This window comes from Triticum aestivum, chromosome 1D, assembly GCF_018294505.1.
Source record: "Triticum aestivum cultivar Chinese Spring chromosome 1D, IWGSC CS RefSeq v2.1, whole genome shotgun sequence".
NCBI classification, from domain to species: domain Eukaryota; kingdom Viridiplantae; phylum Streptophyta; class Magnoliopsida; order Poales; family Poaceae; genus Triticum; species Triticum aestivum.
This window is the reverse complement of record NC_057796.1, coordinates 20,443,906-20,458,344: the sequence shown is the minus strand read 5'-3', so window position 1 is coordinate 20,458,344 and position 14,439 is coordinate 20,443,906. Positions and strand designations below refer to the sequence as shown.

Sequence of the window (14,439 nt, the reverse complement as noted above, 5' to 3'; positions counted from 1 at the left end):
GGGTTTAATAGAGGTAGGCGGACAATTTGTAACAGTTTGAATGCGACGAGGAGACGTGCTCAGCCAGGCGTGCAGCGAGCGGCGCTCTCTTGACCGACGCGCCGCTTCGATGCCGGCAGTGAGAGGTCACGTCTGCTCTACCAGCGGCATGAATGCGGGCAGCTGGCGTAGGACTGGAAAGCACGAGGGCGAGCGAGGAGGGTTTTGGATTGGCCACGGTTGCCAGACGCGGACGAGGCAGCAGTCCAAACGCCCCCCAGACCTCACTCCTCCATTTTGTTTTTGGTTTGCGGGAAAAAGTATGTCCGCTATAGGCCCGCGTCGGACCGTACGGCCTGGACGATTGCGGTTTGAGGGTCCGCGTTGGATATGGCTTGTTTTTCTTCTCTTCAGACACGTCCAAGATCGTAACTGTACATTGCGCTTTGTTCACCAAACCCATAAAATTTGACCCAACCTTGCTGCTATGCGCAGAATGAATGTTGTACGTTGGCCTCAAATCGATCATAAGCAATCAATATTCTGTGCACTTTGTTCACTCGCACGTCGGCGAGAGAGAGAGAGAGAGAGGAGTCACCATCACCAGTTCACCGCTTCACATGCGGAGCAGAGCAAAAGCAGAGAGTGTCTTCTTCTTCTTCTCCTGTGCATCACGAGCCCCCCGCGCCGCTTCCTCACCTTTTCCGCTCCCCACGGCACTACCAGACACCACCACGACCCCACTCCCTCTCCCCGTGTACGATTTGAACCGTCTCCGCCTTCGCGGGAACGAGCGAACGAACCAGCAGAAGGCACCAGCAGCCAGCCATGTCTGTGTCGTCGGCGGAGATGGCGGCGGTGAAGACGTCCTCCAACGGGATGTGGCAGGGCGACGACCCGCTCCACTTCGCCTTCCCGCTCCTCATCCTGCAGACGCTGCTCATCCTGCTCCTCAGCCGCGTGCTGGCCCTGCTCCTCCGCCCGCTGCGCCAGCCCAAGGTGATCGCCGAGATCGTGGCCGGCATCCTGCTCGGCCCCTCCGCGCTCGGCCGCAACAAGGCCTACCTCCGCGCGCTCTTCCCGCCCTGGAGCGCGCCGGTGCTCGAGTCCGTCGCCAGCCTCGGCCTCCTCTTCTTCCTCTTCCTCGTGGGGCTCGAGCTCGACCTCCGCTCCGTCCGCCGCAGCGGCCGCCGCGCCTTCGCCATCGCAGCGGCGGGCATCTCGCTCCCGTTCGCGTGCGGGGTCGGGGTCGCCTTCGTCATCCGCCGCGCCATCCCGGGGGCGGACGAGGCTGGGTACGCGCCGTTTTTGGTGTTCATGGGCGTCGCCATGTCCATCACCGCGTTCCCGGTGCTCGCGCGCATCCTCGCCGAGCTCAAGCTGCTCACCACGGCCATCGGGGAGACGGCGCTGGCCGCCGCCGCGTTCAACGACGTGGCCGCGTGGGTGCTGCTCGCGCTGGCCGTGGCCATCTCGGGGAGCGGCGACGACCGGCGCAGCCCGGTGACGTCCCTCTGGGTGCTCCTCTCGGGGGCCGCGTTCGTCGCCGTGTGGATGCTGGCCGTGAAGCCGCTCATGTCGTGGGTGGCGCGGCGGTCGGACTCTGGAGGCGGCGGGTCCGCCGTGTGGGTGGCCTTCACGCTGGCCGGCGTCCTGGCCTCCGGCCTCGCCACCGACATGATCGGCATCCACGCAATCTTCGGCGCCTTCGTGTTCGGTCTCACCGTCCCCAAGGACGGCGGGTTCGCCGGGCGCGTGACGGAGCGCGTGGAGGACCTGGTGTCGGAGCTGCTGTTGCCGCTCTACTTCGCGTCGAGCGGGCTCAAGACGGACGTGGCCACCATCCGCGGCGGCGGCGCGCTGGGCATCCTGGCGCTGATCATCGTGACGGCGTGCGCGGGGAAGATCATGGGCACGTTCGCGGTGGCGATGGCGTGCGGGATGGGCGCCAAGGAGGCCATCGTGCTGGGCGTGCTCATGAACACCAAGGGCCTCGTCGAGCTCATCGTCCTCAACATCGGCAGAGAGCGCAAGGTACGCACGTACTTTCTGCGTACAGCCGGGACACATCGCCGCCGTATAGACGCTAGTATGCGGTGACGTACATATGCGTATCTTTCTGCGTATAATTCACGTATTTTGGTTGTTTTCTTGCGTGTTGGTCGTCCGTGCACGTGAGTACACGTGAAGTGAGCCAAAAGAATGGCTCCCGTCTCGTGAGGACAAAAGTAGGAGTCACCTGCTGCTGCTGCTTCCTCTTCCTAGATTCGTCTTTGTCTCTCTCTCTGTTGGTACGTAGTCACTTGAAACATGGGAGAGATCATCTCTATGCTACGTAGTTAGCGAGTGAGCGAGTATCAAACACCTTCTAAGATACTATAGTCCACTAACATGAATACATGATGATGGTGCACTTTGCATCGGGAATTGGGAAGCACATGCATATTATGCACGGTACTTCCTCCGTTTCTAAATGTAAGTCTTTTCATAGATTCTAATATAAACTATATACGGAGTGTGAATCTATACTTCAAATGTGTCTATATACATCTGTATGCACTATGCAATCTATATCAAAATTTCTAAAAATACTTATATTTATATTTATATTTAGGAACGTAGGGTGTACTAGAAACTACTCACTCAGCTTCAAAACATAGACCCTGTTTGGTTCATAAGTCCTAGGACTTTTTTTAGTCCCAACTTATAAGTCTCAAGTCCCTAAAAAGTCCCTACCTGTTTGGTTCCTGGGACTCAACATGGACTAAAAGACCATATTACAACTATAAGTCCCTATAAGACTCTCCTTGAGAGTCTTATTTCATAAGTCTCAACACTTTAAGTCCCTATAAGTCCCTCCTGTTTGGTTTAGATGGGACTTAAAGGGACTTTTTTAAGTCCCTACACCAATAAGTCCCTGTAACCAAACACCCTCATAAGCTCTTTTAAAGATTTCAATTCAGACTAAATAAAGATATATATATATATAAACATGTTTTATAGTGTAGATTCATTTATTTTATTCGTATATAATTCATATTTTATAAGGAACAGAGGGAGTAGTACAATGGAATGAACTCCCAAGTCCAGAAATTACCCATGTAATCAGGGTTGGCATTACGTGAGTGAGTGGTTAATCACTTGCTTAGTTGACCCTGCGTGCATGGCTGCAAAGTAAAAATGAATGATGGTACTACCTGCTCCGGAGCTTTGCGCATGCAAGTAGAGCAACCGTTTGAGTGGCTGACACGTGGGTCCGCAGACACCCACGAGTCGCTCATGCAAGAACACAGCTTGGAGCTTGCGTCCCGTGCCGCATCATGCACTGCACTGCGCGGTCGACCCTGCAGTTGCGACTCACTAGTCGTTCCACTAAAAAAGAAGAAAATACCAACATAGAAAGATGATCACATTTATACTTTAAAGATTGTGCTAATTAATCTAGGAAGTACCTAAAACTTATCTAGATGAGATATAATTTGATCCCATTCATTTGAAAAACAAGAACAGATATAACCCACGTCAGCACACACGCATCTTATAGCATCACAACCAATGGCTATAAAAAGTGAATGAGACCAAATTATATCTCATCTAGATGAGTTTTAGCAAAACTGATTAATCTACATAACTAGAGCTTTCTAGAGGAGCGATCATATTCGTCTGTGAGAGTTTTTTCAGGTATACGGATTTTGTGGTCTGGTCGCAGGTGCTCAACGAGGAGACGTTCGCGATCCTGGTGCTCATGGCGCTGGTCACCACCTTCATCACCACGCCAACCGTCATGGCCATCTACAAGCCGGCGCGCGCCACGGGCCGCCGCCGCCTGCACCCGCGCAAGCTCCACGGCCCCACCTCCGCGCCATCCTCCCCGTCCTCCGCTGCAGGCGGCGCCGCCGGCGCCAACGCCATGGAGCTGCGCGTGCTTGCCTGCATCCACGGCGGCCACGACGTGCCGGCGCTCATCAACCTCATCGAGACCATCCGGGGCCACACGCAGCCGCGCCGCCTCGTCAAGCTCTACATCCTCCGCATGGTCGAGCTCACCGAGCGCACCTCCTCCATCCTCATGGCCCGCGCCGCGCGCCGCAACGGCCTCCCCTTCCTCCGCCCCTACCGCCGCGGCGACGACCAGGTCGATGTCGCCTTCGGCACCTACGCGCAGCTCGGCCACGTCCACGTCCGCCCCATGACCGCCGTCTCCGCGCTCCACACCATGCACGACGACGTCGCCGCCGTCGCCGAGGACAAGCGCGTCTCCCTCATCGTCCTGCCCTTCCACAAGCGACAGCACGCCGGGCACGGCCACGGCCACGGCGGCGGCGACGAGGTCGAGAACCTCGGCCCGGAGTGGCGCGCCGTGAACCGGAGGATCCTGCGGGAGGCGCCCTGCTCCGTCGCCGTCCTCGTGGACCGCAGCTTTGGTGGAGGCGAGCAGGTGAGCTCCGAGCAGGTCGCGCACGGGGTGTGCGTATTGTTCTTTGGCGGGCCCGACGATCGGGAGGCCCTCGAGCTCGCCGGGAGGATGGCGGAGCACCCCGGCGTGCAGCTCACCGTGGTGCGCTTCCTCGACGGCAAGGCCGGCAGCGAGGAGCACGCAGAGGTCACGCTACGCCCGACCGACGCCAGGAACGCCGAGAAGAGCTACACCTTTTCCACCGCCGTCGTCAACGGCCACAAGGAGAAGGTAAGAGAAACAGTTGATCGCGGTTCATGGTTGGTTATTGTCGAACGATGCGTATTGATTGATTTGACGACGATGCGTGCGCGCAGGAGCTGGACGAGGCGGCGGTGGCCGAGTTCCGGCAGAGGATGGGCGACGCGGTGCGCTTCGAGGAACGCGTGGTCGCCGGCAACGTAATCGAGGAGGTGGTGGCGATCGGCAAGAGCCGGGAGTACGGGCTGGTGGTGGCCGGGAGGGGGCGGCTGCCGTCGGCTATGGTGGCCGAGCTGGCCGTCCGCCCGGCAGAACACCCGGAGCTGGGGCCCATCGGCGACACGCTCGCGTCGGCGGGGCATGGCGTGGCGTCCTCGGTGCTCGTGGTGCAGCAGCACGACGTGAACGCCGATGAGGTGCCGGTGTCCGTGGTCCAGATCGACGGGCACGACCACGACGGCGAGCACAGCAAGGACGACGTCGACGTGGGCGAGCCGTAGGAATGCATCGAAGCTTCTCCGCTATGGATCAAGCGTCGCCTTGTTTCTACTCCTTACTACCTAGGAAGATGATGATGATGACGACATGACTTGTGTGTATCTTTGTGAGTTTGGTGTTACATCACGTGTAATTAAATGGTTAATAAGTTAACACGGCAGGGGCTTTTCCTGTCTCTCATAAATAAACGCAACGCGGCTCCCATCGGGAGTAGGAACGCTTCCACCAGATCAAATCTTACATGGTATACAGAGCTAGCCTCTTCCCTTCAATCTAGCAACACAGAAACCAGAAACCCTATCTTCGCCATGGCCGCAAGCTCAAGCGCCGTCGTCCTCAACCTCGGCGCACCTCCAACAGAAAAGCTTGCAAGGGGGAATTACCTCCTGTGGAAGGCGCAAGTAATGCCGGCACTACGTGGAGCGCAAGTGACCGGCCTCCTTGACGGCAGCGACGCCGCACCATCGAAGACGGTGGAAGTCACCAAGGCGGACAAGACCACGGCCATAGAGCCTAATCCTCTATATGGCCCGTGGATGTCAAAGGACCAGCAGATCCTGAGCTACTTGCTCAATTCGCTGACCACGGAGATTCTCGCACAAGTCATCGGTAAGGAGAATACCCATGATCTTTGGATTGCCCTTAGTACCTTGTTCGCTGCGTAGTCTCAGTCTCGGATAACAAATCTGAGGATTGCAATCTCCAACACCAAGAAGGGCAACATGTCCAGTAATGCGTTCATCGCCAAGATGAAGAGCCTCCGTGATGAACTCGCTGCAGCGGGTCGTCCAGTAACCGATGGAGAGATGGTGGATTACATCCTGGCTGGACTCGATCGGGATTATGATCCAATTGTAGCAGCAGCTGGCGCCATCAAGAGTTCTATTACGGTTGATGATCTCTTCTCGCAGATCTCTGCCTTCGACCAGAGGATGGAGATGCTAGGAGATGGACCAGGCGGCTTTCGCTCCTCTGCCAATGCTATTTACAGAGGGCGTGGGCAGTACAGACCAAGAGGTGGCCGTGGGCGAGGAAACAGGGGGCGCGCTGTGGTGATCGCAGTGACCGCTCCTCCTCTTCTCCTGCTCGCGGCGGCGGCTACGGCGGCCATCAGCAACGCCCACGACAACAACTACAGCAGCCACAACAGCAAGAACGGGATTATCCCGAATGCCAGATCTGCTACAAGCATCACCCCGGCGGTGCAAGGGCCTGCTGGCATCGGTATGATGAGGATCACGAAGAAAAGAAGGCCAACATTGTCACAAACTCCTACGGGATTGACACCAATTGGTACGCAGATTCTGGCGCCACGGAGCACATTACAGGGGAGCTTGACAAGTTGACGATGAGGGAAAGATACCACGGAGGTGACCAAGTGCACACGACAAGTGGTTCGGGTATGGACATTACCCATGTTGGAAATTCAATTGTTAAAACCCCCTTAAAAGACTTGCGTCTAAACAATGTTCTACATGTCCCTGATACATCCAAGAATCTTGTATCTGTTCATCGCTTTACCCTCGACAATAATGTTCTCATAATTTTTTACCCTTACTCTTTTGTGGTCAAGGACTTGGCAACGAGGAGAATCATCCTTAGAGGAAAGTGTGAGGGAGGCTTATATCCACTCATATCATCATCTTCATCATGGTCGAATAAACAAGCTTGGAGTGTCACCAAACCATCCTCGGCAAAGTGGCATAGTCGTTTCGGTCATCCTTCTTCAGTTATAGTTCAGCATGTCCTTAGTAAAAATAAGCTCTCTTATGAGCCTAGTTCTGAGTCAGTTTGTGATGCTTGTCAACAAGCTAAGAGTCATCAGTTACCCTATCCTATCTCTACTAGTATTTCAACTGCTCCATTGCAACTTGTTTTCTCAGATGTATGGGGACCAGCCCCTACCTCAGTTGGAAGATTTTCATACTATGTGAGCTTTATTGATGATTATAGTAAGTTTACCTGGATTTATTTGCTAAAGAAACGATCCGATGTTTTCCAAGTCTTTAGCAATTTCCAAAATCTTGTTGAACGTCAATTGAATTCCAAAATTCTCGCCATGCAAACCGACTGGGGTGGTGAGTATGAGAAACTAAATTCTTTCTTCCAAAATATTGGAATTTCTCATCATGTTTCATGTCCCCATGCTCACCAACAAAACGGGTCTGCTGAACGCAAGCACAGCCATATTGTTGAAGTAGGACTAGCATTGCTAGCAAACGCCTCCATGCCTCTAAAATTTTGGGATGAAGCTTTTCTTACTGCCACATATCTCATAAATATTCGTCCTAGCAAAGTCATCAACTTTGAGAATCCCATCACTCGTCTTTTCGGTATTTCACCAGATTACAAGTCTCTTAGAGTTTTCGGATGTGCCTGTTGGCCCAACCTCCGGCCTTATAACACACGCAAACTTGCGTTCCGTTCAAAAAATGTGCTTTCATAGGCTATAGCCCTATGCACAAAGGAGTCAAGTGTATTGACATCTCTACGGGACGAGTATATATCTCCAGAGACGTTGTGTTTGACGAGTCAGTATTTCCTTTTGCATCACTTCATCCCAATGCCGGTGCCCTCCTTCGTCAAGAAATACTTCTCCTTCCATCCATGTCTCCTAGTTTTGATCAAGGGGGAGATAACAATTGTACTAACCACCATGATAATGTTCCTGGAAATAGTGCTTCTTCTGTATGTGTGCAGGTCTCTGAAGAAAACGAGGCAGAAAACGGTGTTCAAATTGATCAAAACGCTCTGTTATTTCATGTGCCAGGAGAAGAGGGAGCAGGCACAGTCTTCGAGGATGATCTGGCGGCGCCTGTCACGCCCGTGCGGGAATCCTCCTCGGATCACGGGCGCGTATCTGCCTCGGATCAGGAGCCCGCCAGTCAGGGGCGCGAGCGCGGGCGCATGCAGCTACGGCGCATGCAGCCAATTGCTGCGGGGCGCTCTTCTCACATGCAGCCGACCGCGTCTGGGTTCGGATCAGATGCGGCTGCTGACTCTGCGACCACAGAAGAAACGGCCGCCACACCAGAGGCCACTGGATCGTCTGTGGCAAGTTCTGAGAGCTCTCCGAGATCTTCTGTATCTAGCCAATCTGTTCATGTTTCTGCGCAGAATTCAGCACGGCCACAACTTGATGCTACACGAGTCATGACTCGACTTCAAAAAGGTATTAGGAATCCTAAAAAAAGAACGGATGGCACAATACCATATGGCATGTTGTGTATTTCAGGTGAACCGGCAAAATTGGATGATGCATTTAGAGATCCTAGGTGGAAAAGAGCTATGGATGAAGAATATGATGCACTCATGAAGAACAAGACATGGCGCTTGGTACCGAATCAGAGAGGTAAAAATATTATTGATTGCAAATGGGTTTATAGAATAAAAAGAAAGGCAGATGGCTCCATTGATAGGTACAAGGCATGTCTAGTTGCAAAAGGGTTTAAGCAACGATATGGTATTGACTACGAGGATACAATTAGTCCGGTTGTTAAAGTTGCTACTATAAGACTTGTGCTAGCCATTGCTGTTTCAAAAGGATGGAGTCTTAGACAGCTAGATGTTCAGAACGCGTTTTTGCATGGTGTTCTGGAAGAGGAGGTCTATATGAGGCAACCACCAGGGTATGAGAATAAACAAACACCTCATTATGTTTGCAAACTTGATAAGGCTCTTTATGGTTTGAAGCAGTCACCTAGAGCATGGTTCTCCAGGTTAAGTTTACAATTGAAGCATCTTGGATTTGTTCCATCCAGAGCAGATACATCTCTCTTTATTTATAATAAGGCAAACACAGTGGTTTTTGTGCTCATATATGTTGATGACATCATAGTTGCAAGCTCATCACAGAATGCTACTAATGCTCTCTTGCGTGATTTGGGTTCAGAGTTTGCATTGGAGGATCTAGGTGACTTACATTTTTTCTTAGGCATTGAAGTTAAGAAGACTCAAGATGGCATAATGTTAAATCAGGAAAAATATGCTACTGAGCTTCTAACTCGTATGGAATGAAGGATTGCAAACCTTCACCCACGCCATTGTCTTCTTCAGAACAACTTTAGGCATATCAAGGAGAACCGCTTAATGAACAGGAAAGTACAAAGTATAGAAGTGCTGTTGGAGCTTTACAGTATTTAACCTTGACACGGCCAGACATATCATTTGCTGTAAATAGGGTTTGTCAATATTTGCATGCTCCTACCTCCACTCATTGGACATCCGTCAAAAGAATTATAAGATATATCAAGCACACTGTGAGTTTGGGACTTCAGTTCAAGCGTTCGAATTCTACACTTGTTAGTGCTCGCCGGGAGGCCCTCGAGCTCGCCGGGAGAATGGCGGAGCACCCGGCGTGCAGCTCACCGTGGTGCGCTTCCTCGACGGCAAGGCCGGCAGGGAGGAGCACGCAGAGGTCACGCTGCGCCCGACCGACGCCAGGAACGCCGAGAAGAGCTACACCTTCTCCACCGCCGTCGTCAACGGCCACAAGGAGAAGGTAACAAACATTTTATTACCATTAATGGCGGCATTGTTGAACTCTGTCTCTGTGTATTGAGTTGACGACGGTGCGTGCGCGCAGGAGCTAGACGAGGCTGCGGTGGCGGAGTTCCGGCAGAGGATGGGCGACACGGTGCGGTTCGAGGAGCGTGTGGTGGCCGGCAACGTGATCGAGGAGGTGGTGGCGATCGGCAAGAGCCGGGAGTACGGGCTGGTGGTGGCCGGCAGGGGGCGGCTGCCGTCGGCGATGGTGGCGGAGCTGGCCGTCCGCCCGGCGGAGCACCCGGAGCTGGGTCCCATCGGCGACACGCTCGCGTCGGCGGGGCATGGTGTGGCGTCCTCGGTGCTCGTGGTGCAGCAGCACGACGTGAACGCCCACGAGGTGCCGGTGTCCGTGGTCCAGATCGACGGGCAGGCCCATGATGGTGAGCACGGCAAGGACGACGTGGCCGAGCCCTAGGAAGACATCGAAGCTGCTCTGCTTCGGATCAAGCGTCAACTTATTTCTACTTACTATTCCACCTAGGTGATGACATGACTTGTGTGTATCTTGTGGGTTTGGTGTTACCTCACGTGTAATTAAATGGTTAATAAGTTAACACGCATAATTTCTCACCAAATTAAGCATTTTTTCCAAGAACATCAAAATGCGCAATTGAAATTTAATCTTTAAGTTAGCACGAAGCAATTTCTCACCAAGCTAGCACGCAGTTGGTAAGTGACTCTCTGAATGCACTTTCATGATCCATGCTTACCATTGAGACTAATAGCACTCTCTCAATCGGTTGTCTTAAATTTCTCTAGATATGGATATACCCAACACTAAGACAAATAATTTGGCATGAATGTAAATATTTGATAGACGACTAAGGATCCATGCTTTTCAAGATCTTTGCACTCTGGTGCACAACTTAAATCTTAAACTGGGAGCTTTCATTTCTCTCCTAGCTTTCTCTTTCTTCCCTCCCGTTCCCTTGATAGTCATTTTTTTAGGAAAACTCTTCCGATCTACTCCCTCCGTTCATAAATATAAGTCTTTATATGGATTTCACTATGGACCACATACATCCGTATATAGATGCATTTTAGAGTGTAGATTCCCTCATTTTGCTCTATATGTAATCCATAGTGAAATCTTTACAAAGACTTATATTTAGAAATGGAGGGAATATTCATCGACTGTCAATATAGTACAAAGAACACACCAGAAGTAAAAAATGCATCTAGGTCCGTAGACCAGCTAGTGATGACTACAAGCACTGGAGCGGGCCGAAAGCGCTCCCTCATCGGAGCCGGGCAAACCTTGTTGTAGTAGAAAGTCGGGAAGTCGTCGTGCTAAGGCCCCGTAGGACCAGCGCACCAGAATAACAACCGCCGCCGATGAGGAGAAGCGTAGATCGGAAGGATCCAACACATAGACACACCAACACAAAAGAACAAAGACAAGATCCACAGAAGACAAATGCCGATCGAATCCCGTGAGATTCACCAGACAAACCTCTACACGCTTCCGATGATGCTAAAAACGCAACTGGGGCGTCCTCTCAAAACCCTAGAGCTTCAATTATTTGGAAACGGAAGGAGTATATGTAAAATAAAAAATCAACATGAAAATGTTTTTCTTATCAAATTTAACATGACACAAAGTAGCCATATTTTCTTCTATGAATTTTTCTGCAGATAGCACCAGCATTAATACATCCCCCCAAAAAATTGCCTTTCACCATTGCTAAATACTTTTGTTTCTGAACTTTCAAAAAGTATATGTGAAGACATATGTAGAACCAAAACATTGATTGCAACTCCAACCAACTAATTATATTGAAAGTCTGGACAAAGCAATCTTATTAAAAAAATATTTTAAACCATCGAATCGCGGTACACACCTGACTTGAACTTTCAACTATGATCCTCCATATAAATCGTGAACTATCTAAAACTGCTTAATTTCAAGCTTACCTAATTTTAGATTGTAGTCTCGTCCTTCATTGTTTCTTTTTTGTGAAAAGGAAAACATGTGTGTAAGCAAAGCTAGAAAATTACAACGTGCAAAAATTCATAAAACAAAACTATGATATTAGTGTCACGTGAGAAAAAATGCCATGATGTAAATATGTTGAAAAAGAAGAGATCAATGGACACCCCAAGTCTTTTCTAGTACATAACTAAATTTCCATATTTTCCGTTAAAATTTTGCGGGTTCCCAATCCAGAACACTCCCACTTTCATCTTTTCCCCAATATGTTTCTTAGAAACTTTCAAGAAGCAGAACCACCAAAAAATGAATTAATTAAATTTTCGAAGTGATTCATATTTCGAGGTCGTCAACAGAACCAAAACAATTTGCTTGTGTTGAGATTGCTTTAAAGTAACAACTGAAGTATCTCAGATATAAAATATGTTGCAGCTAGCTAGTTAGGACTGTCCCTATCGCATGTACTACAGTGACGTACGCACACTTCTCCAATTTTTGGACACGTGTGCCGCTGTAGCTCACTGCTACACCCTCCATGACTTATTGACCGAGCTTCCTGCACCGCGTACGTGTGCAGTGTACGTAGGTCATACCAGTTGATCTGGACCGTCCATTGAGCCATCTGATCATAATCACCTCTGCAGCTTCCGTCGAGATCGAGGGAAAAGAGTATCTGTCCACTGCTAATCCATCCATGCATGGTTAGGGCCTCTTTGATTCACATCATTGTAGAAAGGCAGGAATAGGAGAAAGAAACGCAGGATGAAAATGTCATATGCCTATTGGATTCCTATACATGATTTGAGTTTTTGTTTGATTGCATAGCAGAAAAAGCAAAGAATTTCTTCCAAGAATCTGAGTGGACATTAAAATTTCTATGAAATATAACACATATGATTTCTCAATATAATTCTATAGCATTCAATCTTACAAATCAAACGACCAACATAGAAAAAAATTCTAAGAATTCTAACCCTATAAAAATCCTTTGAATCAAAGAGGCCATCAATTATTTACCTTATCTATTTTGACTTTTTTAGCTAGCAAGTAGTATTGTTACACCTAGTTAATAAATCACCTGTCGAACCCTCTCGATCGTTGGTAGTGGCGAATTATTGTACTGGAAGCGAGGAATTGGAGCAGTGGTGTGGTACGTGCTAATGTACACCGTCCGTTTTAAAGTAGTAACCATTGATTAACGCGAGGGATCGATCGAGCGGGAATCCTGCTTGTTCTGTACAGCGGCGGACGGGGTTGAGTCGGTTCCGTACGAACAGCTATGAACGCACGGTTCGATATTTTGGATTGAAAAAGTAGAGCTGGGAGCAGCACGAGTACATGCGATACCCAGTTGGTAGTCACTTTGTCACTTGATGATAGTACTACTGTAGCTGGGTCGCGTGTAGCTTCTGAAAGAAACTTGCCTCATCTAGCTTTACCTAGTCAGCGGCTACGGCTAGATAGACATCACGAGCGGCGGGTGTGTTTGATGTGCATTCTTCCTAGAAAACGAAGCACAAGAGGGCAAAAAGGTTCCACTAGCTAGCTTAGCTCTCCGTGGGGTCATGGCCTTTTAATTAATTTTGCAGCGTGGACTACCCGTGGTCCTGTCTGTGTGCATAGATCTTGCAATGAGTCATTAGATTACAATCCACCTGTGTATTTCTTTTGGCGGGAGATGTGTTTCCGCCCATAGCGAGGCTTCCGTGATGACTTCTGTCAGTCTTCGGCAACTCAACTCTAATCTAATCTTTAGCAGTTGTTATGTGAGTTTGTGTATGATGGTGTGAGTATGTGTGCCTTATTACGTTGTATTAAGGGTATCTTCAACGTTGATCTGTAAATTTGCTCCTGCATCCATTCACGGACATGGATGCAGGAGCCGGCCATCCAACGTTGCCCGCATACAATTGAAACCGCATTTCAATAGACCAGATGAAATTCATGCAAACCTGACAGAATTCATCAAAGTTCAGATATAAATAGCACAAATCATCCATCCATCACACGTAAATAAGTCTAGTACAAGAATAGTTCAAATTCAACAGGTTAACCAGATGATCAATAGTTTTCCACGAACAGGTCCCATACATGCTGCCCCTTCAGCTTCATCGAACAGTGTATGTACTTAAATGGCCGTCCCTCTATCCTGTGGAACATCATGGCAGTGTGGACGGGCTACACAATATATAGAGAAACATTGAGTGAATGAATAATTCAATCGACAAGTTGAGCAAGAAGAAGCAAAACTTATGATCTCCTCCGCTGCCGCTTGCAATGTCCACCTTGTCTTCAGCCGAGCAATCGTTTTATAAAACTTGGTGACTGTGGTCTGAATGGTGTACAATCGATACGATACAACCTCATATTGTGTTGTTGGATGATGTGCATGTCGTAGGGCGCAATGTGCTTTCGTGCGTGAAATGAATCATGCATGTGTTGCCAGAAGAGCCACCGTTTGTGCCTGCCAACGGATACGGCCAACCACGCATCTCACAACAACTCATCTTCCATGCTCGAGTACCCCGCCATCCTTCATACTCTAAAAAACAACATGGCGTTCGAAAATTAGCTCAATGACATTTGACTAAACACCTACCGGGCGTGGATGCATGGGTCCTAGGTGGATGATGCTGTCATAAAAGACGAGCGGGCACGTCAGTGCTGGTTGCAGAGGTCCAACAATGCATGTGTGGCGGCCGGAGAGGCATAGTGACGTCATCGGAGGAGGAGACTGAGGATGCAAAGAAATGGGGAGAAGGGGCGGATTGGAAGAAAATGTGACCAGGAGGGGGATTCAGTGGGCCGAGGGTGTCGGAGTCCTACA

At 50.0% G+C, this 14,439-nt stretch overlaps 1 protein-coding gene across 2 annotated transcripts; it reads left to right on the top strand.

Moving 5' to 3' along the window:
- The first annotated feature begins 652 nt into the window (after positions 1 to 652).
- Positions 653 to 10,097, top strand: LOC123180004 (cation/H(+) antiporter 20). Of its 2 annotated transcripts, none has more exons than XM_044591960.1 (3): positions 653 to 2,013; positions 3,689 to 4,666; positions 9,720 to 10,097. In XM_044591960.1, exons 1-3 carry the CDS (start codon positions 808 to 810, stop codon positions 10,095 to 10,097), a joined length of 2,562 nt encoding a protein of 853 aa, XP_044447895.1. In that variant the 5' UTR covers positions 653 to 807. The 2 variants fall into 2 exon arrangements, with proteins under 2 accessions (XP_044447895.1, XP_044447894.1); XM_044591959.1 differs by lacking the exon at positions 9,720 to 10,097 and adding an exon at positions 4,753 to 5,318 and having other exon boundaries at positions 655 to 2,013.
- Positions 10,098 to 14,439: the final 4,342 nt, after the last annotated feature.